Source organism: Clarias gariepinus, chromosome 8, assembly GCF_024256425.1.
Source record: "Clarias gariepinus isolate MV-2021 ecotype Netherlands chromosome 8, CGAR_prim_01v2, whole genome shotgun sequence".
NCBI classification, from domain to species: domain Eukaryota; kingdom Metazoa; phylum Chordata; class Actinopteri; order Siluriformes; family Clariidae; genus Clarias; species Clarias gariepinus.
Genome location: NC_071107.1, coordinates 7,170,266 through 7,195,000, shown reverse-complemented (window position 1 = coordinate 7,195,000; position 24,735 = coordinate 7,170,266). Strand labels below are relative to the sequence as shown.

The 24,735-nt window shown below is 42.9% G+C and overlaps 1 protein-coding gene across 1 annotated transcript in view; it reads right to left on the bottom strand.

Moving 5' to 3' along the window:
• Positions 1 to 24,735, bottom strand: part of cntln (centlein, centrosomal protein) — a 77,589-nt gene that overhangs the window by 19,007 nt on the left and 33,847 nt on the right. Inside the window, exons 15-20 of the mRNA XM_053502839.1 lie at positions 15,259 to 15,375; positions 5,344 to 5,444; positions 3,751 to 3,842; positions 1,969 to 2,405; positions 1,284 to 1,359; positions 448 to 517 (exon numbers count right to left, since the gene is read on the bottom strand). Of these exons, the coding sequence (XP_053358814.1) occupies positions 448 to 517; positions 1,284 to 1,359; positions 1,969 to 2,405; positions 3,751 to 3,842; positions 5,344 to 5,444; positions 15,259 to 15,375 (893 nt within the window). The remainder of the gene's footprint in view (positions 1 to 447; positions 518 to 1,283; positions 1,360 to 1,968; positions 2,406 to 3,750; positions 3,843 to 5,343; positions 5,445 to 15,258; positions 15,376 to 24,735) is intronic.

The window sequence follows — 24,735 nt, the reverse complement described above, 5'->3', positions numbered from 1 at the left end:
GGATAAGTGATGTATTATCTAGGGAGGTGATACAGTGTGTAGGGGAGATGATGTATTATCTACTGGAGGTGATACAGTGTGTAGGGGAGATGATGTATTATCTAGCGGAGGTGATACAGTGTGTAGGGATAGGTGATGTATTATCTAGCGGAGGTGATACAGTGTGTAGGGATAGGTAATGTATTATCTAGCGGAGGTGATACAGTGTGTAGGGATAGGTGATGTATTATCTACGGGAGGTGATACAGTGTGTAGGGATAGGTGATAAATGATCTAGGGGAGGTGATGCAGTGTGTAGGGATAAGTGATGTATTATCTAGGGAGGTGATACAGTGTGTAGGGGAGATGATGTATTATCTAGGGGAGGTGATACAGTGTGTAGGGATAGGTGATGTATTATCTAGGGGACTGAGTACAGAAGTTGATGTAGTCTGTAAGTGAAGTTACCTGTGCTGTGAGCCCTGGACACAGTGGATCTGTCTCTGAGCTTGGGTCGGCGAGGCAGTGCCGCGCAGGCCTGTGGGGGGTGGAACCAAAACACGACATGTTAATCCGGGGGAACAGTTTAACGTAACGCACCGTGCCGCTTCCTGACAGTGTGACACCCCGAAGCGTTTGTAGTCACATCAAAGCGTCGGAGGATTCGCCCCTCAGCTCTGACTAACAGGGTTTGATCTCTCTCTCTCTGTCTCTCTCTCTCTATTGCTCTCGCTCTGGTTTGATCACAGATTCATCAGGAAGCTCTTTAGTGTGACACGAGTAACTTGGAGCTCAGCTGTCACTGAGAGATCAGAGAGAGGACATGACAGGACGAGAGAAAAAGGGAGCGAGAGAGAGAGAGAGAGAGAGAGCGGGAGATTCTTAAGGCTTTCTCAGAGGAGAGACATGTATTAAGTAGACATCTGGCAGGAATTCTCCTCACACACAGCTCGGTCTCACACCACAGCACGGCTGAGTTCTGTCTCCTGATTGGTTAGAAGGTGTTGATTAATTCTCTAGAACACCAACTCTGACAGTGGTGCAGGTTCTCTCATTGTTTCTGTAGTAACAGTCAGAACTTTAACTGTAATTTTTCCCACATCTTCAGGAGAGAGAAGTTAATGCTTCTTTGTGGTTTCTCATTCACATGACAAGCTACGATTCTTATGTCTTATTAACCCTCGAGAGAGGGAGAGAGAGAAGAGAGGCTGGAAAAGGAATGAGTATTTCTATCTGCTATATTGTAACAGAGTGAGATTCAGTTAATTAATCAAGAAGGTACAGACTGTGATTTAGTTTCTGACCTTTGCGTGAGTAGTAGAGCGAAGAGGACGAGCCGCACGCCGATTCTCCAGACTGTCCAGGGAATCCCCACTGTCACTGAAAAAAAAACAAAAAACTGCTACATACAAAACATCATAAACATCAAAATAAAACGTGTATTACAATTAGATAGAAAAAACGAGAAAGAAAAATGGTAAGGAAATTATTTCTTCATCAGCAAGATGTAATTTATGAAAATCTGTAAATTCAATCAAGCTGCCGGAATGACAGAAGCATGTCAGTGTGAAGAAACGACGTAGGAACTCTCGACTCGGATGTGGGGACTCTCGACTCGGATGTGGGGACTCTCGACTCGGATGTGGGGACTCTCGACTCGGATGTGGGGACTCTGCCTGATTACACAAATTTGAGACAGTATGTGGTGACGGTGTCGGGACACTTCTTTGATAAGGACTGTTGGGACACTGCATGGTGTTAGCATGTAGTAACAGTGTGTTGGCATGACATGGACAAATGTCAGTGAACAAGCATTAAATAAGACATCACACAATACATCAAAGTAGCTCTTTCTGAGTACCAACCAAGCACGAATTCATCACCCAACCACATACCTCTGCACTCCTCTTATCTTTTGTGCAGGACACAAAAAGAAAGAGAAAAGACCAGAGGGCCAGACAGATGAGAGAGAAAGAACAAAAAACATACCTGTCTGGACTCATGTCCTCCCACTCATCCTTGGCAGGGCTGCGTGTCCTTGGCTTTACAGAGAAGGTCTGTGTTACCACGTGTGTCCCACGTCCATGTCCTCTTTGTGTCTTGTTTCTGTGGAAGTCCCTCTCGGCCCTCAGCACTCCCACTTCCTGTCTGATCCGTAGTAGAGCTGCCCGAGATGCTGTCTCAGCTCTGTGCGATTTCTCCAGCTGGGCCTGTAGAGCCCGGATGTCGCTGAGCAGCCGGTTCCGCTCGGCGTTTACCCGAGCCTGGGTCGCTTCCTCTCGAACATGGGCCTGCTGCAGCGCTGCCTGGTCCTCTGCTCGCTTACTACGCAGGAGATCGTTAGCATCCTGTAGGACCTGCTTGTCCTCCTGCAGTTTCAACGTCTCTTTCTCTAAATGCATCATCTTCCTTTCCAACATTTCAATCTACAGACACACACACACACACACAATCTCTATAAAAGAACCAATGGTATTCTTTCTTGTATTTCGAACAGAACAGTCATTGCAAGCACAATAAATGTCGGTATGAGCGATGTCTCCGCTGCAGCATGATCTCTCTTGACCTTCTGGTTTCTTCTATTTTGACTTTCGCATTTTTTAGTTGGTACGGCGCACTCTGTGCGTATAAACAGTATAATTATTACCACAACACAGTGCGATCTATTAGTGTTCAACAAGCGCAGTTAGCGCTACTGAACTCCCGAGTCTCGGGAACGACGTCCATCACGTCAACATCGTGTCACCTTCAAGCGTAAAAAAACAACCGACATGTTTATTACCGAACACGTCTTCCACACTGTTGGCTATTACAGGACTCAGCGATGAGGAAACAAGTGCATTTCACGTGGATGGCTACAATTCAATCTCCTCTTCTCGACTCAAGTGTCCGGAAGAAATCAGAGGCGTTGGTAATGACAGAGCTCTCCAAACGTCCAACTGACTGAAACAACTCTCAGCAGGACAGTACACGCTGCTTATGTGCACTACAAAGTGAACAGGCTCGGTGGACTGGGACACGCCCACAGCAGGCTAATGATGTCTTTAAGTGCACTTGATAAAGTGGTTAAATTGGGACTAATGTGTGTTTATGTGCATTGTATAGTGAATAGAGTGTTTGATTTGGCACATGCTCATGGTGGACTGATGATGATAGTCTGATGATGAAGTTGTTACACACTTGTGTACATTAACACATGATTATGGAGTGTGTGTGTGTGTGTGTGAGAGAGAGAGACAGAGAGAGAAAGAGAGAGAGAATGAGTAACTACACTCACCCTTTGTCCCTCTTGCTGTTTTTTGTCACCTCTTGAATAACCCATTGAGAAGCTTGTCAGAGTATGTGAAAGTGTGTGTGTGTGTGTGTGTGTGTGTGTGTCAGTCATACCCCCAGGCAAACTGCCCGCTTTTACTTTGCTAGAGCTGCAACACACTGCCTATCAAACAGCATTAGGCACTTTACGCCTGGCTGACAACGGGCTGGCAGGAGCGTGGGTGACATGAGCGTGCACGTGCGCGCACAACCCACACACACACACACACACACACACACACACACACACACACACACACAGAGCACAGTGTGTTAAAGAGAGCGGACCACCCCCAGCAGGTTATTTGGTTGAACATGGTGCTTGTCATTCAGTAATAAAAGCGATGACAAGCTCCCATTACTGAGCCATATGGTGGAGCCGCACACGCCTCACTGCCATCATCTGCTCCCAATTACACACACACACACACACACACACCTATTCGTACGTGTATGTACCTTTCTGACAGAGCGATGTAGTCTGTGTACTGGAGGAAGTGGTGTGCTGCTCACTCTGTCCTCATCTTCATCACCATCATTCTGCTGGAACTCTGGGAGAACAACACACACACACACACACACAAGTCACCTTACATGCAAACATACACAGATACACACACACCGGTCACCTCACATACAAGCACAGACACACTAGTCACCTCTCACACACACACACACACACACACACACACACACAAACAAATGACTCCATTATGATTAATCACGCTCGTGTCCTATTCAGACGCTGCTTTTGTCCTGAACGCTTCACAAGGTCACTAACTCACTCATCACGTGACCTTCGACCCTGAACAATCACCACATTATCCCTGAGTAAAACACTGAGAGACCTGAGAGGAGTCGGCAAATTACAGTGGAGACAGAGACAAGATTAGGATTTTGTGTTGATAAAACTTCCATGCTTTCTGAGTGTGTGTGTGTGTGTGTGTGTGTGTGTTTTGGAAACGTGGACACACTGTAATATTTAGAAGTCTCTGACCTCTCAGGGTCAGGTGAGCTCTCGGACTGTCCGGGGCGTGCAGTCAGGTGATGTTCTCTCTCTCTCTCTCTCTCTCTCACCCATGCACACACACACTCACACACACACTCACACACAGAGGGAGTTTGTTAGTTTAAATTAGCCGTCTCTTTGGTCTCAGGAGGTTGTCAGGACTAATCAGGAGGTGAGCGGGGAGCGTGCGCTTCATCGCCCAGCTCTTTTCTGGATGGCTGATAAACACGTGTCTGGATTAAAATCGCTCCGAAGGTGACTTTCCGCTGCGCCGCGCTCGGCCTGGAGAGAGCGTTCTCGCTTAAACCAGAGAGGGTGTTCAGACTTTGTTCGGTTACATACATACATACATTCATGCTAGCGATAAAAGACCCCGCTAGCTGCAAGTCACACCTGCGCAGCGCTAATTAGCCAAATGGACAGAGCAATCAGGTGATTATGTGAGCAGCGCAAGGCAGATTATCTTATTCCAGGAGCTTTTTGAAAGCAGTTCCACGGCAATTGAAGTCCATTAGTGGAACAATACGGAGGAGACGCTGAGCGCGGCGGCGGCGGCGGCCGGGTCAAGGTGCGAGTGTGTGTGTGAGAGGGAGCACCATAACCTTGTGCTCTCCCCCAGGGGAAGAATAAAAACTGCGACGCTCACACTGACAGCGCTGTTCTGTGCTACAGCTCTCTCTCACTCTCTCTCTCTCTCTCCTCAGGAAACCACTCGTGTTTCACTCAAACTTTATTTTATTTATAAACTTTCTATCAAACACTAGCGTCAGTCTCCATATTGTCGGTGTGTGCAAGTGTTTCTGTGTAACAATAACTCATAGTACTCTTAAATTTTTTTTTTTTTAAAGGGTGTGAGATTCTCTCTGTACCCACAAGCGAGTGTTGTTAATCGGGTGTGTAGTACTAGAGGAGGTTTACAATTAGCCACGCCCACAAAAGGTAAAGCTGAAGTGAAACCACACTGAGGTGATTTACTGTACACACGTCTGTGTGTCACTGCTACCAGGACCATACTGAGGGGTGTGTGTGTGTGTTTGTGTTACCTTGCTGTTCCTGGTGCAGGCGCAGACGGAGCTCCTGCGCTGTAGCTCGCTCCATGGCCACTCGAACACGAGCCACATCCAACTCCTCCTCCAGCTGAGCTCTACACACACACACACACACACACAATGCTTAAACACTGATACACACCCCCTCTGTCTAACTGCACATGTTGCTCCTGAGCTGCTAGTGATCTAGACTCCCGCTGCCCTCTGGACTTGTCCGACTTGTCCTGGGGCCCTGTTTCTGGTTGAAGATCTCGTTGCATGGATGCCAAGTGTGTTCTGCTCGGGACGGGGCGGTTCCACTTCCCCATGAAGACGGTCCTGAACACGGCTGATGCAAACAGCTGTTCTTTGAGGACTTGTGACTGTAGTCGCTCAATAGTTCAGGACTGGAGTTTCCTACAGTTTGGTACCTGAGCCTTCAATAACAAACGGGCTCCGTATTACCTTAAACACCTCTTCGGTTGTACTGAACTTCCAGCCTCCTGAAACAGTATGACTGCAAATCAATTCCTGCCAAGTTATCACCCAAATGAGGATGGGTTCCCTGTTGAGTCCGGGTCCTCGCAAGGTTTCTTCCTATCTGCCGTCTCAGGGAGTTTTTCCTTGCCACCGTCCCCCTCATCAGGGACATCATCTGATCATTTTGTTTCATATTTTCATACATATTTTCTCACACGTTTCCATAATTTCCTTTTGTGTAAAGCTGCTTTGTGATGATGACCGTAGTTAAAAGCGCACTACAAATAAAATGGAACTGATTTGAAACTCGCTGTGTGTCCTGACTCTCGATATATAAAGAAACATGGCTAATGAATGTTCTCTAATCATAGTGCTAAAGGACAAACAGTGCAGGAACCTGGCCCGAGGTTCAGTGTGTGCTCTACACCTACAGAGAGAAAGAGAGGAAGGTATGTGTGTGTGTGTGTGTGAGAGAGACTTTGAGAACTGAAACTAAGCCCAATTATCTGCCAGCAATTAGCTTTATTCGCACTAAAGGCTAATTAAAAAGAGAACAGACGCGGTGCGCGAGACCGCACTTTCAAGTTATTATTAGGAGGCGCGCAGACGTCTGTGGAGGATCGTCTTGCTCCCGGGAGACGCCTGCACCTGAAACACACACCTCCTTCTACTCACTTTAGCGCATGAGCTTGATCATAACGCACTCCTCAGTGGGACAGAGACCTCAAAGAGTTGTGGAAGAGCTGCAGGTACTGTAAAACTTTCACAATGCTGGAGAGTGGAGCACGCACGCATGCACGTGTACACGCACAAGCAGCCACACCCACGGAGAGCACTTGGCGAGGGATTTAAACGAGTATCAGAAATTTGAGTCGTTACTTCACTCACTCACATGAAGAACTGTACGACCAGGGAATATACACTGTATCTTCGTTGTTTGCTAATCAGGAAAGTGCGAAGGGTTTGGTTGTCAGTTTCTTTTAGCTTGGATCAATTTAGGTATTTTATTTCTTTCAATCCTGGTCTTTGCCTTCTATATTCATTTTTCCTTTCCTCCATTTCCCCCTCAAATTTCCAAAAAAGTGTAGCATAGTGTAAACTCTGTCCTGAACAATTACAGTTACTTCTTTTTGTTAAACAGCGCTGACACTGGAGACTCCTTACACTGATGTAACATAATTGCGTTGCATATTTTTGCCCGGAGTGTGTGGATCTGTGTCAGGGGTCAGAGGTAGTTCAGTGATTAGGGCATTGGACTGTTGATCAGCAGGTCCCAGGTTCAACAGCACTACCACCAGGTCTCCACAGTTGGGCCCCTGAGCCGCTCTGGATAGGGCCATCTGCCAAATGTAGGTAATGTAAGTGTATTTTTATCGCGAATGTGTTTTTTTTTCCGTGAGTGTGTTTGTTTTGTCCCCCGAGTGTGTGACAACGTTGGTGATCTCCTTGTGTTTCACTGTATGGTATGTAGAAGCCGTAGCGGGTCCAGGCACTGTGTGAGAGTTTAAACAGATGGATGTATAAATTAAAGCATGTGGATGTGGATATGTGTGTGTGTGGTGTGAGAGAGTGTGTGAGTGTGCCCAGTGTGCCACAGCTATGGATTTCTGCCTCTATAAAGGTGTGGAGTCGATGCTGCGCTACGCTAACAGAGATGCTATCCATCGCTTTAACAGGGCACGTGAGTGCCATCACGAACAGCATTAGCGAGTCTCGGCCGTCTCGGGTTTCTAACGCGGGGTCTTTATAGACGTCCGGATATCGACGCGACAGCGAACGTCGCGCAGCCCGGTTTTCATTAGCGAAAGAAAAGCGAGGAGTTTTTCTTCACGAGGATGGAGATATGGATCGAGTTCCTCACTTCCGGCTCCCCTGAGAGCTGCAATGACACTCCGGAGGAGACGTGGCTGTCAGGGCTGGAATTAGCCGCTGAAGTCTGGAGACATCCGCCAATAGAGAGATTAGTTATCGATTGGAGGAGGAGGCTGGTTAGCACTGCGCAATGCAGATTTAATTTAATAAAAGAGACTTTATGAGAGAGAGAGAGAGAGAGAGAGAGAAGAAGAGAGGTGTATTCAGGTGCATGCTGCAGCACCAGGAGCTCGTCGTGGTTGTTATTAATAAGGATAAACATGTTGCACTCGTTAGGCGTCGGTTAGAGACGGGTGAAGACAGCGACGCCGGTGAGAAGTCATTAATGTCAGCTGTGGGCTTTTAATAAGAGCGCTGTCTGCAGGTAATCCTGCTCTCTCCGGCTGCGCCGCTGCGCCGAGGTGAGTTTATTAGCGCTCCAGCTGCAGAGACGCTGCGCCCGGCCTCCCCTGACCCCCCGACAGCCGCTCAATTAAAACACAGTGACTGCGGCGCCTCTTTTCATGTCAACAGCGTATAATTGTTTTCTGAGATGTTGCTAACTCCCAGCGCCGCCCCTCCCCTCCTCCTCCTCCCCCCCACCTTCCTTCTCTCACACACCCCCCCCTGTCCCCCCCTACTCGAGCTCTGAATAACTCCATTTGAATAACAGATGTTTATTTGCTAGGCTAGGTCGCTCCCGCAGGACACTTAGCACGGCCCTCTGAGCCGCTCGGATAGCTCTCGGAATAAATAAATAAAGACACGGCAGGCGGTGGAGGGGTTCCAGGGGTCGGAGCGCTGCTGAGTGCAGTGTTGGCTTGGTGTGATCGGGACAGCGGACGCCACCGATCACACACACACATAATGGGGAAGAAAAAAAACAAACAAACAAATGAAATTACAAGAATATATAACAGAATGTAGTCCAGCGTGAATGTGTACACAAGCTCTAAAAACGCAATCTGATTGGACGATTAGTTACCATGCGAACCTCTGGGAGACGTGCGAGGAGATTTTCATTACTAGCGTTTCATATAAATGAAAGTCTTAAATTATCTGCCAACTTTTTAATTGATGCTATTTTATATTTTAGCCATTTCTTATTAATCCATGCGGGGTTAAATGTACTTAAATACATGTTCTTGTATTTATTTAATAGCATACAAATTTTTTAACTAGAGGTCATTTAAATGTAAAACAATTTATTAACTAATAAACCCTAAATAAAAATTATACTGATTTTAAAAACAAATACATATTTTTTAAATGAACAATCAATTAACATAAATAAATCTTGTTATTTAAATTTACATGTATAACATCTTGATTATTTCCTACAGACAAAAAGGTTTTTATTTTATTATTAATTAAGTAATTTCGAGCAGCTTTCCACTTATGGAAGATGTTTGTATCCAATTTAACTTGATAATAATTACAGATTTCTTTTTTTTGACATGCTACCGAGGTTTAGATTAAATTTACTCAAAAAAAAACAGCTATATATTAAAATATATTAAAACACACACACACACACCATAATGAATCATAATTTTAACAGGTGAGATCTGAGTATGTAACTAAACCCCAGAGCTGCTATGAGGAACACAGCATCACAGTTAGTCTGGTTCCCAGTTTACCCACTGTAACAGCACCCAGTACGGAAACACACAGGCCTTTCAGTGAACTACAAAGAGTTTAACATGAGTTAGTATATTCTTACAGTAGCTGTTGAAAATTTCCAATTATTTCCTTTCAACAGCACCACCTGCAGCGCTGGAGCATGACGACGGGGCACGGGGAAAACGTAACGAGGGAAGGTGCAGGCTCCTAAACTCATGAAGGTGGTTTTAACCTGGTGCGACCTTCTCCAGTGCCATCTAATCTTTTGAATACAATATATATATATATATATATATATATATATATAAAACATACAGTACATAAATATAAACATTAGAAAAACAAATCATCTGACTACTTTACAGTACACACCATGTCTGAATCTTACATTAACAATGCGTGTTAGCATTAAAAATTTACACACAATGCTACACTTAGTACTGACAACAAGATATAAATAAACAATGAAATAAATAATATTAGAACGCTACGTGCGTGAATGTGTACGATCCCAGACCAGTGATACAGTACAATACAAGGATTAGTAGAGTAAAAAATTTATATTGCTCATGGCGTTACTTTACAGTAAAAAAAAAAAAAACCTGAACAATGGGTCATAATTGTGCAGCGCTGGCTGCTCTTCTCACCCGAGAAACAGCTCTGTAAAATCTATAGCTAGCCTGGAGGCATTCGTCCCCTCGCTGTCCTGCTCTTTTACCTGAGACGAGTCAGGCGCACAACAACTGCACACCAAAACACTTCAGGGACTCTGAGCCAGAAACAAAACAAAAGAAAAAAAAAAAAAAAAAGAAAAAACTCAGTGTGGAAAAGAATGAAGGATCCTTCGCAGGGACCGAGGGGAACTGCGCTCTTGTCTGAGTCCAGAAAGCGAGCCCCGAGGTCAGACGAGTCCTTGGCCATCAGCTGAATCAGAGCGCTTCACAAAGATTTCAGCTCTGTGGCTGGAGGCGATACACTCCCGAGTCACTGATCCTCGTCCACCGGGGCCGCACGCATCCAGATGGAGAGACAGAGGCGGCGTTCGGCGTTTAATTACCGTAAACACTGAGCGCATGTTTACACGGACACACCGGGTCCCTCAGAAACAACACTTTTTTTTCTTTTTTTTTTTTTTAAGTCTGTTTCCTGCAAAGTAAAGCAGGATTATATTTTCCATTTGCAAAAAAAATGTACACAAACCCATGAGTGTGTAGGAAAAACACAAGTGATATCTTAATATACGGACGATCACGGCATCCTGTGTCAAAACACTAATCACTCTGTGTGTGTGTTTGTGTGTTTAAATCATTTATTAACAAATAATTGATGGAAGGGGGCACTAGCCATCAAAACACACATTAAACATGCACAGTTTGTGTGTTCGTAGTGCGGGAGCCGAGGGCCAAAAGCCCCTCATTACTCCTAATACCTTTTAGCAATCAAGATGAAACGGCAAGAGAAAAAAAAGAAAAAAAAACACCGCTCATCAGTGCAAAACGGGTAAACTTTATTAAACTTCATTAAAGTCAAACTCCCGGAGCACGTCTGTAATGGTCACTCTCAGCGGAGGCAGCGCGGAGCAAATCATCTCAAAGGCTTTTTTTCGCACCTAATGGCCGCCTAATTTATGCTTTGATGTCGTGTGAGTGTAGCCGTCTCCGGCTAAGGGCCCTGTTTACTCGGTTTATGAGGCCTAAATCATCTTCGTACCCACAGACCTTTAACTACAATTAACAAGCACGGACAACAAGAGTGCTGGATACGCAGAAGGGAAGAAGGGAGGGAAGGGGGGGGTAGGAAGAGATTAACGAAGGAGGGGGTCGGGGTGGAGGGGTTGTGCAAATGATCTCGGCAAATGAACATTCTCAGCTTGCCGCACGACAAGGAGGAATCTGCAGTGGGAACGAGCCAGGCTCTCTGCTTTATTTGCCTTGGCAATTTACTTAATTTAATGCTTTTCCCTCTAGAACGCTCTAGCTCTGCTCTTAACACCGGCTCGACGTTGCCCCTGCCTTCCATCAGTACCACCTCGCTCTCTCCTGCTGGTTTTAATTTGCAATAAAGGAAAATGGTGGTCCCTTACCACTTGGCAAAGAGCTCACCTTTTGTGCCGAGATGAATCGAGAGGTTTATGAGACCAGGCAAGAACTTTCTATTCCTGCGACCCTAAAAAGAACCTGGAATCAAACTCTCCTTATTTGGACCTCATGCTTTCTTTTTTATGGCTGTGGAGTGGACCGTGGCCGGCGGGGAGCGCTTGGCCACCAGGCGCTTGGTGAAGAAATGATTTCTGTTAGATGAGTGAACGCCTGCCCACCACCGCTGCTTAAGTATCAGGCAAGCCGCCTTCGCTGGCAATTAGACGTCCCAGAACTCCAGGCCGCGAGGAGGTAATTAACCATTAGCAGATCATTGCAACACTTCCGAGCGCAACCTTCACCATCGCAATCACGGCGGTACGGTCAGCAAAATGGCTGCTTGCCACTGCTTGGGCCCATCGGCTTCTTAAAACGGGCATCCAGCTCTAATCGCAGCCTTTCAATGGTAATTTAGTTCAGCGGGCCGCAAAACAGCTTGATAAAGAAACGCAGCCTAATTACACCTCGCATCTTCCTACCATCCCTCTTCCTGCATGTAATGAATATACACAAGGGGCAGAAGAGGGGGAGAGAGAGAGAGAGAGAAAGAGAGAGAAAGAGAGGGAGAGAGAGAGCAGGTGGAAGTGAAAAAGAATGATGAGATGATGGAAAAAAGTGAGAACGACCAAAAAACTGCATCCATAAGCTTCTCAGTCATGTGAGAAACATGGGGTCGAAACTAGCGAATGCTGCTCCGCTCATCACAGGAGCTTCATCAGAAAAGGCTGAGTTAATGAGAGACAAAAAAAGAAGAAGTGTCTTGTTTGAGTTTTAAAATAAGGCAGCCTGCAGGGGACCTCTTGCATTCTCCATCACGCTATGCGCCGTAATGGTGGAAGGGGCCAGCCGAGATCAAAGCCAGTCCTCTGCTTCTTTTTCTTTATCTCCACGGGAGAGCCACGAGGCCATGTGGGTGAGTTTATTCGGCGTCCACTGAAGCAGATGCAAAGAGGATCAGCACCGACGCTGCAGGACTGCCACTGGGCAGATAGGAAGAAAGCAACTCCCTCATGCTCCTCAGAGGTCACTCCAGGCAGGTCAGTCTCCCAAACACCAGACTTAAAAGCCTGGACTTAAAAGTTTTAGGTCGTTTTCACACACGGCCCAAATACTCAAGTCCACATGCAGGATGGATTCTCTATGTATTTCTGCACAGGTTTATTTTTACACAGATCATTTTTTCCCCAAACTGCCTACTGGTTAAAACATGTGAAGGCTGAAGTTTGCTCAGCAATACATTCTTGAAAGGATATCCTTGATTGAATTTGGTAAGGAACAAAAATATTGTACTTTTGAGCAATTGAAAAAAGGTAATATGGTCTGCTGAGTCCAGATTTACCCTATTCCTGAGTGATGGACGCATCAGGGTAAAAAGGGAATTGAGTGGCCACTGTACAAGCCTCTGGAGACAGTGTTCTAATCTCGGGCTGGTTCAGTTGGTCAGGTCTAGGCTAAGCAACATTATGTTGCGATAAAATTAAGGTCAGCTGGCGAGCTGAATGTACTAAATGACCAGGTTATCACACCTATGGAGTTTTCCTTTTCTGATTGCACTAGGAACAAGAGTGTGACAGAGTGTTTCTGGGAGCATTTTCACACATGAACTGGACACAACAGAGTACTGACCTTAACCCCACAGAGAGTATTTGGGACGTGTTGGAGAAGTTTTCAGGAGGGACGAACCGCTTCATAATCAATACAAGATGTAAGGCCAAAATGAATGCAACTTTGGTCTGAAATAAATTACATAAGCTTACTGAAACAACGAACATGTGTGGCAGGGGTAGCTCAGTGATCAGGGTGATTCAAAGCCCAGCACCATCAAGTTGCCCCTGCTGCACCCTTGAGCAAGGCCCTTAGACCCTAAATTGCTCATCTGTATAATGAGCTCAACAATCGCTCTGGATAAGGACGTCTGTCAAACAATAATCATTTAAAATGAAATGTAAATATTGTCTGCCATACAGTAATTAAAGCTAAAGGCAATTCAATAAAACATAAGTGTGTATGAGTTATATTTGGGAAGGGAGGGTACACTGTGCAGAGATTATTTAATAGCAAAATTCTCCCCCACAGCACCAACAGCACCATCCTCTATAGTAAATACTAACAAATTCCCCCATGCTGTTCTATATTCTGAAACACACCGCAACTCCACTAAAGTTCCGTTTCCACTCTAGGAGAAATAAATTTATTGCAATCCTGAGTCCTCAAGATGCAGCGTCAAGGTCTCCACCTTAAGGTCGCCCCGATTAATCCTTCCCGAATCCCAAGGTGGCCCGCCTCTAGCCCCAGAATCCACCTCTCCAGCCCTAGCAGCCCCGATAGACCGACACTCAGGTACAGCAACACTTCTGCACCCTTTTCTCACCCCCTTCTCCATCACTATCAGCCCCAGCAGGCCAAGTATCAAATACAGAAGCAATTCTGCACCCCTACGCTACCCCCAAAACCCCTCCTCTCCTGCCCTAACAACCCTGCTAGGCCAACTCTCAGTTACAACAGCAGTTCTTTGCTTTTTCATCGCCCCGAGAATCCTCTTCTCCGGCCCTATTCGCCCAGTAGGTAAAGTCTCAGGTACAGCAACAACTCTGCACCCCTTCCCCCCCAGAATCCCTCTTCCCCAACCCCAGTAGGCCAACTCACACGTACAGAAGCACTTCAGCGCCCCTTCCCCATCCCAGAATCCCTGTTCTCCAGCCCCATCAGCAGCATCAGCGGGCCCCGAGCAGGCAGTGGCCAGCGCGAGGCCGTAATTAGCTTGGACAGCTCGAGCTCAGGCAGCCGGGCTACATCATAATGAGCTCAGCTGGGATTAGGAGGACAGGGCAGGGGGGGACGGGGGGGTTCCTGGAACAGCGGGCTGGGGCTAGAGATCAAACAGGGGAGGGCCGGGCCACGCTGGCTGGCAGGGTTAGACCCCTCAGCTCAGCACAGACCAAATGAGGCCTGGCAAGCAGAGAGCCAAGGCGGCCTAATAAAGAACGACTCCTCCAGCAGACAAGAGCGCTGGTAATTAACACACACACACACAGACACACACTGTCACGGAAATACACCGCTCTCTAGAGAGCACTCTATGAAACTGCTCAGAGCTTCTCCGGATTCTGGATAAGAAAAAAAAAAAAAAAAAAAAACAGGACATGTACATGTGAACAAATATGTGTTTAGAAGCAAATAAGATGTGTGCAGAATTGCGATGCTGCTGAAGAAAGAAAGAAAGAAAGAAAGAAAGAAAGAAAGAAAAAGAAAAGCTGGTGTTTTCATGCAACACAAACGGCTGTGATCTGTTAATGTTTGTTTGCCCCTGCTAGAGGGCAGATCATGAAGACAGAGGTGCAGTCGCTGGCAAGGGATAACCCTTAATCATTAGCACCTGAAATCACCATTAATCATTAACGTGGGCCAGAAACACTCAGCCTCTTCACACACACACACACACACACACACACACACACACACACAGTTTGAGACTAGATAATGTAATTTTTCTTTATGTGTGAGTTTGGAAGCAGCACTGGTGTAGGATTGAGACACTAATGACGGTGTGTGGGAGGAGAATGGAGCTGATAATGAAGTGTGTGTGTGTCGGTGTGTGTGTCAAACTTTAACACTTACAACAGGAGACCAGGAGAAAAAAAAAAGCATAAACACTGCTGGTGACAGCAGAACACACACACATACAACTGCAAATACACACTGAGACAATTAAGTAAAGTGAGCAACAATTAAAAATAGAAACATCACTCTCACACCATTTATAACACATAGTTACATTATTTAATCTCTTTTTTTCTCTTTCACACACACACACACACACACAAACACACACACTTACTTCTCAGTAAGAAGCTTCTTGTTCTCGCGTTTAAAGAAGGCTAACTCGTTCCAAACGGCATCGCTGTTCTCCTGACGGAGCTCCCACGCCTCAGCTCGCCTTGTCCTGCCTTTTGGCCTACACACACACACACACACACACACACACACACACACACACACACAGAGACCAGTACTTAATGTTATTATTACATGGTATTAAAATGACAAATATACACTACATGACTAAAAGTATGTACACCCTAATCTCCACATCCGCTCTGAAGTTTAAAGCAGAATGTAATTTATTTATAAACGTACCACGCTGTTATATAAGTTAATGGTGTAACAGTGTGGTATTGATGCATACAATACATATTTTCCAATCTGTTTATTTCTTCCCACAAGCAGAAGATCACTCTGACAAAACTCTTTTCGAAACTTTTTTGTGCTGAAACTCCGCCCAACTCAATAAAACACAGCCCGAAGAAAATTCGCACTAGAGCTCATACTGTTATAGTTTTACTGCATGTTAACGTAACAGTTGCATATTAAATATTTTATTGCCTTTAATTTTTTAATTAAACTACAGAGACTTTTTTAAATTCAGACCGCAGGTGAAAGTTCCACGCTTCAAAACCTGTGAGATAATGAAAACGCAAAGCAAAATTAGACTGGTCTTATGATCTGTAAAATGATCCGATCTGAGACTCGGACACTGGACCCAATCAGTTACACCCCTGACGTACAGGATTGACATTCTCACTGAAGAGTTTCTACAGGACTTTCTGTAACTCGGCCATATTACTGCGTGCATGTGTGTGTACAAATAACTGAACTTTCATACTAACTGTAACCAAAACAACAACTACAGAAAAATACTCACACAATTACACAAGTTTTCTTTTTTTCACTAAGTTTAAATTTTTTGTTGCTTTATTAAGTGTTTTAATTAATTACATTTTTTTTTTACATTGCTAGTTGCAACATTTATTTTTAAGTTTCAAATTATTTATTTATTTACAAATTTACGACTTTTTAATTTTGTTCTTTAGACTTTACAAATTTCTGACGTTGTGATTTTTCCAACCTTCAAATTTTGGATTTTATTTTCCCCCCAGATGTTCTGAGCTAATGTAGCTAGGCTAGGCTGTAATGTTCAGGAGGTTAGGTTTTCAGTATTAAATGTGTTTTTAAGTTGCAGTAGTTTCAGTAGACTGGACATGGAGTTTGTCCAGTCATAACTCCATCAAGAAGCATTTTACTCTCTCACACTCCCTCACTCTCTCTCATCCCTATCCTGTACAGACTGCAGGATGCCTGGATCCTATCCCAGTGGCCTCGGGGCACGAGACAGGGTAGAAGCGGACAGGGTGCCATCACAGGACGCACACGCACACGCACACACATACATACATACATACATACATACCAGTCGCGTATCATATCTTAAATTAAACTGCTTATCCTGATGCACATGCACACATCACACTCTGACCTGTTTACGTCCTATATTATACTGACACATCTGCTACATCCCTACACACACTACACTCATTATATATCGTCTAATCTAATCTGATCTGTATAACACACTGGCCACTTCCCCCTTTTTATTATTTAAAAAAGCATGTCCTTAAATGAGGGCTAACAGATGTCTGTGTTCTCCCCTGTTTTTAAAGTCCACACATGTACTCACTGTGACTCTCTCCCTCTCACTCTCTCTCACGCGCGCACACACACACACACGAATTCCATGCCCGGCCTGACAGCTCCTGGCGCAGTGTAAACACAGGGGAGGTGTTGGACAGGCACTTTTGGACCCGAGTGTTTGTGTGTTTGCCAGTATTCAAATCAGTGGCCTTGACTCTGACACACACACACACACACACACACACACACACACACACACACACTCGTCTGAGCTGAAGGCAGCCCACAGTGGCCTGCAGGAGTAAGTTTCCTGTGGGCCATGCAAATGTCCGAACACAAACGAGGTCAGTCTCATCACCGTACCTCGACTTATAAATTCTTAATGCTTCGCCACAGTGTTACCCCAACACACACACACACACACACAAACACACGTGTCCAAAAATGCTCCAGCACATACATCTCTGTCTCTTTCTATGTATTCTGTGTATACACAGTGTGTGTGTAAGAATACAGACGAGACATATAGAGTGTAATGAGGCGGAGTCACTGTAATTACCCTGAAGCTGATCATTTTCCTCTTAGTGTTTTATTCCTCTTACACCACAGTTACACTTTACTATTTAACTGAAGGGTGACGTCAGTCTTTTTATTCGTTTACGTTTGTTGTCCCTTTATCCGCCTCTTTTCCCCCGTCCTCTCTCCCGATACCCTAACCCCTGACTGTTACACAGCGCTCACGCTGGAGACTCCTTTAATCTCAAATCAAATTCAAATTTTATTTGTCATATACACAGTCATACACAGTACGAAATGTAGTGAAATGCTACAGATCAAGCATTAGACTGCAGCGTGCGCTGTCCACGTCCCTGTAAATGATCCGCATGAATATAAACCTGCGTGATTGTCAGAGCGGCTCTTATAGAGAATTAATCAATTATGTTGAAAGTGTGTGACCTTTGTGTGCACTCCTCTCCTCACATGCTACTGTAAAAGTGTTTATACCTTGAGATGATTTGAATATATTGAGCCATAATGATTTGACCCTCGATAAGGTTAAAGTGAAGCTGCAAGTTTACACATTGATGTTTTTTTTTAATATTTTGTTATAAAACTTCTCACATAAATAGCATATTAATAACTTATCTGTTTAAAAAAAGAAAGTTGCAAGAACTTTAACTCCAGAAAGTTATCTTCCAAATCTATTAACAGGCTTCATTACATTATTTGTTACGCCAAAAAATGATAAACTGCTAATGTTTAATATTTTTTTACATTTAGTCCTGTTCCATGTTGGGTCTGGCATTAGTTACAATGTGTTTGTTTGTGTTCAGTCACTACGATGTTACTATGATTCTGTTGTTGTTGTTATTGTTCTTGCTTGCGAATATGATGGAAAAAACTCCCACATCAATACAGTTAACAAATTTAATAACCTCGGTCCTGAATTTCTTAAAATAATAATAAAATAACCATAATAATAATAATAATAAATTATCCAAACAAAAAATTCCTGTTCTTGAATTTCATTCATTTTTTCGCCTTGAAACAATATGAGTGAACTGTAAATATCTGAAACAAAAATCATGCTAATTTTATTCCTAATTAATGCTCGGATCTGTTAAACTCTAAACGTGAAGTGACTAAAATTCTACAGGAATGCTTAAACACACCTACATGTCTTTATTATAACTTCATATGGGATTCATAAACCATCGTTAACACAACAACAAAAAAAAACTAAACTGTAAAAGTTACTTGCCCAATATTAAAAAACTTATAAAACCGTTTTATAAATAAAGCCATTGCTCCATGATTAATTACATAAACACCAAAATCACATTATAATGTGAAGCAAATATCTGTTCTTTAACTTCACTACATTTCTGCATGGTGTTGCGCCACCTAACCACAGTGGTTTATAGAATTTGAAGCAGGAATTTCAACACCTGCTGACATAATTAGATAATTTGTCCTTCTTCCATGAAACGCTCCACCATTTATCAGGTGTTTGAAATCTCAAGTCAATTCGAATGTGATACACATGTAAATTCTCCTATTCTCCTATTTACTGTATACAGTGTTATTAACAGTTTGTCAATAATTTAAGTATTTGTCTTATTTTTTGGAAATTATTTTGGAGAAATAAGTGGATAAATAAATATTGGGGAAAATCCTCCTAGTGAGATCATATGTGCAGGTATGTGCTGAGTAGATAAATACAGTTGAAAACAAAATTATAAATTTAATAGTTACACATGAATAATCAAATAGTGCAGCCCTGATAAAAAAAAAAAACACACACACATTTCAATTAAATTTGAGGACTGTGTTTAAGCTTCTTTAGGGAAAAAGAGTGATTTTTGTAATGTACATTATTTCTCTATATTTATAGTTATATTCCGTATTACTTGAATCCAAGAAAAGAAAATTATATTACTTTGCCTAAAAGCATGCCTTAATTTTATGTTATTTATATTTATTTATTTTTCATATTTTATAAAATTTATAATCCAATGAGAGTAAGTGTAACGAGGAGTCTCAGTGTATATTATTTATTTTTTATACTGCACTTTTCCAAAAATTATGTCATAAACTAATGAACAATAAAAAGTATGTAATAAAAATTTGACAATTTGAAGACCAATGAAGAAAGAAAAAAAAAAACATTTTTATTAAAAAATATTTATTATTAGTGTTATTCAGGGGTTTAGTGTTTTTTTTGTTTTTTTTTTATCTAATGACCAGAAGTGTCATGGGTTAAATCCCAAAACATTACACCTCCACAACAGCTCAGACTTGAGCACACTTGTGACAAACATGGTCGAGCTGTGTTAATATCCAGATGAACAGTGCAGAATAAACGCTAACTATTCCTTTACAATGCAGCAGCACCCACTGGATAACATTTTGGCTAACATTTACTTATTGAATATGAGAGAAGATGAACGTTAGCGCGGCCTGCACCAGACACTCCCGATATCCAGCATCCTACAGCGATCTGCTTCTTGTCCGCATTTCTCGTGTTGGGGGAGACAGCGCTGTGGGGCAGCAGCACACCGTGTGAAAATACACTCTCCCCCCCCAAAAAAAAAGAGAAAGGGGAAAAGAAAAAAAAAGAAAATCCGACAAGAGCTTAACAAGCACGTCCCATTGTGAGGAGAGCTGCGGCTGTTCTCCCCGAGAGGAAGAGAACAGAGAGTGAGGGGGGGTGGGGGCGGGGGGCATATATGGGGGGGGGATGCCTCCCCCAGCACTTTTCACTTCATTATAGACCAGAACTAGTGTAAAGCTCTGATCCTTCAGGAAAGACTTGCACTGATTGCAGTGAGTTTATGAGCAGATCTTTGATCAGCGTTTGGACATTTTAATAAACTTTAATTTTATTTACACATCCCATTGCCCCTGCTCTGATTTACGCTAACTCGCATATATAAACTTTAGGCTTTAGGATGTGTGCGTGTGTGTGTGCGCGCACTTCTAACAGGATCGCTGTAGCCTGGTGCTAATAGTAAATGACGGGGAGTTCCTCAGGGCTCAACTGCGAGGCCGTTTGCATTTTAATAAGGCGCTAGCGGGCAGCAGAGAGAGCTAGCGCTTTCGTTCCTCGTCAATAACGGCGTAGCGAGCCAGACCCCTCCTGAGGAGCACCTCTCAGCCAGCAGGTGTGTAATTCGCTTAGTTAGAAAGGCTAATCCACTTAGCCGTGATAGCTAATAAATTCATTTGCCGAGGCGTTCGAGTTTGTGCGGTCGATCAGTTGAGCAGGGAAAGGTCAAAGCTTTAAGAAACGTTGACCAATTTTCACTCTATACAAGAAAAAAGGTGTGCGTGTGCGTGTGTGTGTGTGTGTGTGTGTGTTAACCCACCTTAACCCAATCCCCATCATCAACCCCCTGCCACCCACTGAGCTGTTTTATGAGAGAGTGTAAGTGGAGGAACGGGGCAGGAAGTGGGGGCGGCGGCTGGGGGCTTCTTAACAAGCCCCAAAAAGCCATAAGAGCTGACGTGTTCCCCCCTGGCTTGTTAGAACTGATTTCTCTGCATTTAGCACAGCTTCTTCATTTCCTATTGTCTTCCAAACACGCCAGCACCGCTCTCTATGGGCCGAGGGAACGCTGAGACACAACCGTCAGCCGCAGACCCACGAACCTCCATGCAAAAACCCACACCAGCACCACTGCAGGAGTTTTCTAGTCTAACTGACCCTCTAATAATTACCTGGACTCCATATTAACTTAAAGACATCAATTGTTAAATTAAACCTCCAGCCTCCTAACACACAGTATGACATCTGCTATCCGTTATCACCTAAACGAGAATGGGTTCCCTGTTGAGTCTGGTTCCTCCCTACTTCCATCTCAGCGAGTTTTTCCCTGCCACTGTCGCTGTCATCCTTGGCTTGCTCATCAGGGACAATCTAATCATTTTGATTCATCCCTTTGAATGTGTAAAGCTGCTTTGCGACAATGACAATTGTTAAAAGCGCTATACAAATAAAATTGAACTGAATTGAACTTTACAGCTTTGCCCACGGTATAGCTAAACCCAATGCTCCAGCCCCGCCCACAATAAAGCCCCACCCATCCTCCAGCTGCAACCACATCGCAGCTCCACCCACATTATAGCTTCACCCATGCGGCAGTAAATTTGACCTGAATTTTATATAAATTCTTAATATTTATTTTTATTTTTCGTATTTAATTAAATTAAATTTTAATCTTTATATTCATTTCATCTGTAAAGCAATTGCTCACAAAAAAAGCATCTCAGTGAGTGAAAAACTCTTAATTCTGGTTAAATTGATTTCTGATTAAACTGAATATTCCTCATTATAAGATTACAGTGAAACAGACTGAGGATCATTATTGTTATTCTGAACCAGACTGAATATTTTAGAAGCTTAGGCTCCTCTGTTTTTCTGGCAGATTGTTTCGCTTCTTTCTAAAAACAAATACTTAAAATTAGCAAAGGTATCGATCTTATTTATTGTACTTTTATAATAAAACTGCAGCTAAACATCACTGGATGTGTGACAGGTCCAGCAGTGTCAGAATTGAGCTACATTCCAGAACTGCATTAAGCAGGAAATTAAGCCAAATAAAATAGTGCTGGACTTTAAACTAATTACCACATTCTCACGAAAAAAACACACACACTAATGTTTAACGTGTAAACGTGAGATCGTTTTGATGTTTCCCTCAGGCTGTAAAGTGTGCGTCATGTTCACACTCAAGTTGTTTATGTTTATTACTCCTTTGTGTACAGCTTTACCTCTGAAACTGCACACATCTTCAGCATGCGAGATATTTACCTGCAGTCGGTACAACCTGATTATTTTTCTCTTTTATTTAAACGAGCCACACACACACACATGAAAAAAAAAAAAAAACATTTAGCTTTAGAAGCTTAATAAACGTTGGCCTGTTCTTCACTTGCAGCCTTACACACTCTTCAAGTATGTATACCTGCGTACAAATAAAGTGAAAAAAAAATAATAATAAATCAGTAAGATAAATTTTCAAGCACTTTCTTTGACTAATATTTATTTATTTATTATTTACCCCCGAAAAAAAGCCACCACAGAACATGATTGTGAGGTTCCGTTAGACGCAGTGACAGAAGCTAAAACCAGCCCGGGGTTTATTTTTTAGATTCATTTTACAAAATCTGTTTTTCTCCAAGCTTTCAACCCAACACTTTTTACATGAGCTGCCGTTTAGCTCAACGTTACATTTACAAACACTAGCGCAAATTAATCACGTGGGCATAAAACATTGACCTCTAGAGGTCAAACATTAGCAATGCTTAACTTATATGGGATTTATTCACACTGTCGCTTGAGGCAAGAAAAATTTATAATAATCTGTATAGTAAGAAGTTTTATTTGTGAAAAATTTTACCTTTTTAATGACGTAGACCTTACATTTAAATATTTATTTTAATTAAAAATAAATAATTAAAATCTAAACCAGACACTTTTTCTTAAATGTCTATTTAAGCACGATACCTGACTACTACACAATACCTGACGTTTCCCGATTTTGTGGAGCTGCATCTTTGTTACTGAACTGTACTGATGATAATTATACCGCATTACAATGTCAAGCTCCGCCCACTTCACAATTAAAGCATGTTTCCTGATAACAGCACACACTCTGATGCTGATGGAGTCAATGAGTTTATTAAACACACAGCAAACACTACAGCAGAAACTTATTAAACATCCTTAAAATCCACTTCCTTACAATATAGATTTTTTTTGTCATTGCCTTCTTTAAATATTTCCTGTCTTTTAGCTGATAATCATGAAACTCGTATTACTACATCTGAATAAATTAATTCTTCAGTAATGAATTCTTTATTAAATACAATTAATGACAGCCATGATAGCTCAGAAAAGTATTATATGATAAATTATCGCTTTATTGGCTGAATATTGTTCAGACTGAATGATATTTATTCAAAAATCAACGTTTTGACTGGTATAGATGCGTCTCTAGTTATCATCTTAAATAATTGTAATAAAAATATAGCCTGATCATGTTATCGCAATCTTTTGCTTTCCTTTCCGTCTAACGCAATCGCTGGCGTGCACGCACGCACACACAAATTCACACTTCTTTCACACGGGTTCACGTTGCATGGCTGTTTGCTTTAATTAACCCAGAGAGAGTCGAGTCGACGAGGTCAGAACTCGCAGCCCACACGGAAACTCAACACACGCTTCTATTAGCTCCGTTTAAACACCTCCGAGAGAACAGAGACAGAGAGAGCACAGAGAGAGAGAGAGAGAGAGAGAGAGAGAGAGAGACAGAGACACAGAGAGAGAGAGAGAGACAGAGAGCTTAGAGAGAAAGAGAGAGAGACAGAGAGAGGCACTGACAAAGTTTGAGAATCGACGGCTTGTTCACTGACACATTTTGAGAAACGTATTGGTCATGGAAGTGACACAGTTACTGTGGTGAGGCGGTGTGACAGTGGAAACAACAACTAGGGAGGAAAAAGTTACCTGATTAGAGCAGTGAAACATTAAGTGAAACAACAACAACTCCGTTTGGGGGGTGAAAGGATCAGGGGAGTAATGCGGTTAGGGTGGTGAAGCTGTTAGGGAAACAACAACACCGTTAGCCGGTGACACAGTTAAGTGAAGTGACAGTTCGGGAAACAGGGACTTGGTTAGGGAATTTATGTAGTTAGAGCCGTAATGTGGTTAAGGGACGAATCGGTTAGGGCGGTAAGAGAATCGACACGGTTAGCGTTATGCAGGTAAGGAAACAAAAACTTAGTCAAACTAAATTGTTAGTATTTTAAAAAGCATGGAACGAGAGCATCCTGAACTATAGAAAAGCTCTTAGTGTAGCTAAATCAACATATCTCTCCACTCTTATAAAAAAACAACAAAAATAATCCTAGATTTTTATTAAATACCGTAGCCAAATTAACCAGAAATAAGACCACTGCAGAAATCTCCACAACAACATTGTGCAGTAGTGAGGACATTGTGCAGTAGTGAGGAAGTTGTAAATATCAGGCATAAAATTGAGGCTTTGAAACCGGACAATGTAACTGATACAGATGTTAAACTAACCATGTCAGATCGGAACCTAGAATACTTTACTCCCCTTGAAGAGAATGAACTAATTTCCCTCATCTCTTCTGCAAATTTATCAACATGTATACTAGATCCTATACCGACACATTTTCTCAAACAGATACTGCCAGAAAAAACAGAACTCCTGTTTAAAAAATTCTTCACTCGAAAATGTTCCAAAATCTTTTAAATTAGCAGTTATTAAACCGATAATTAAGAAGTCTGACCTCGACCCCTGTCAGCTGTCCAATT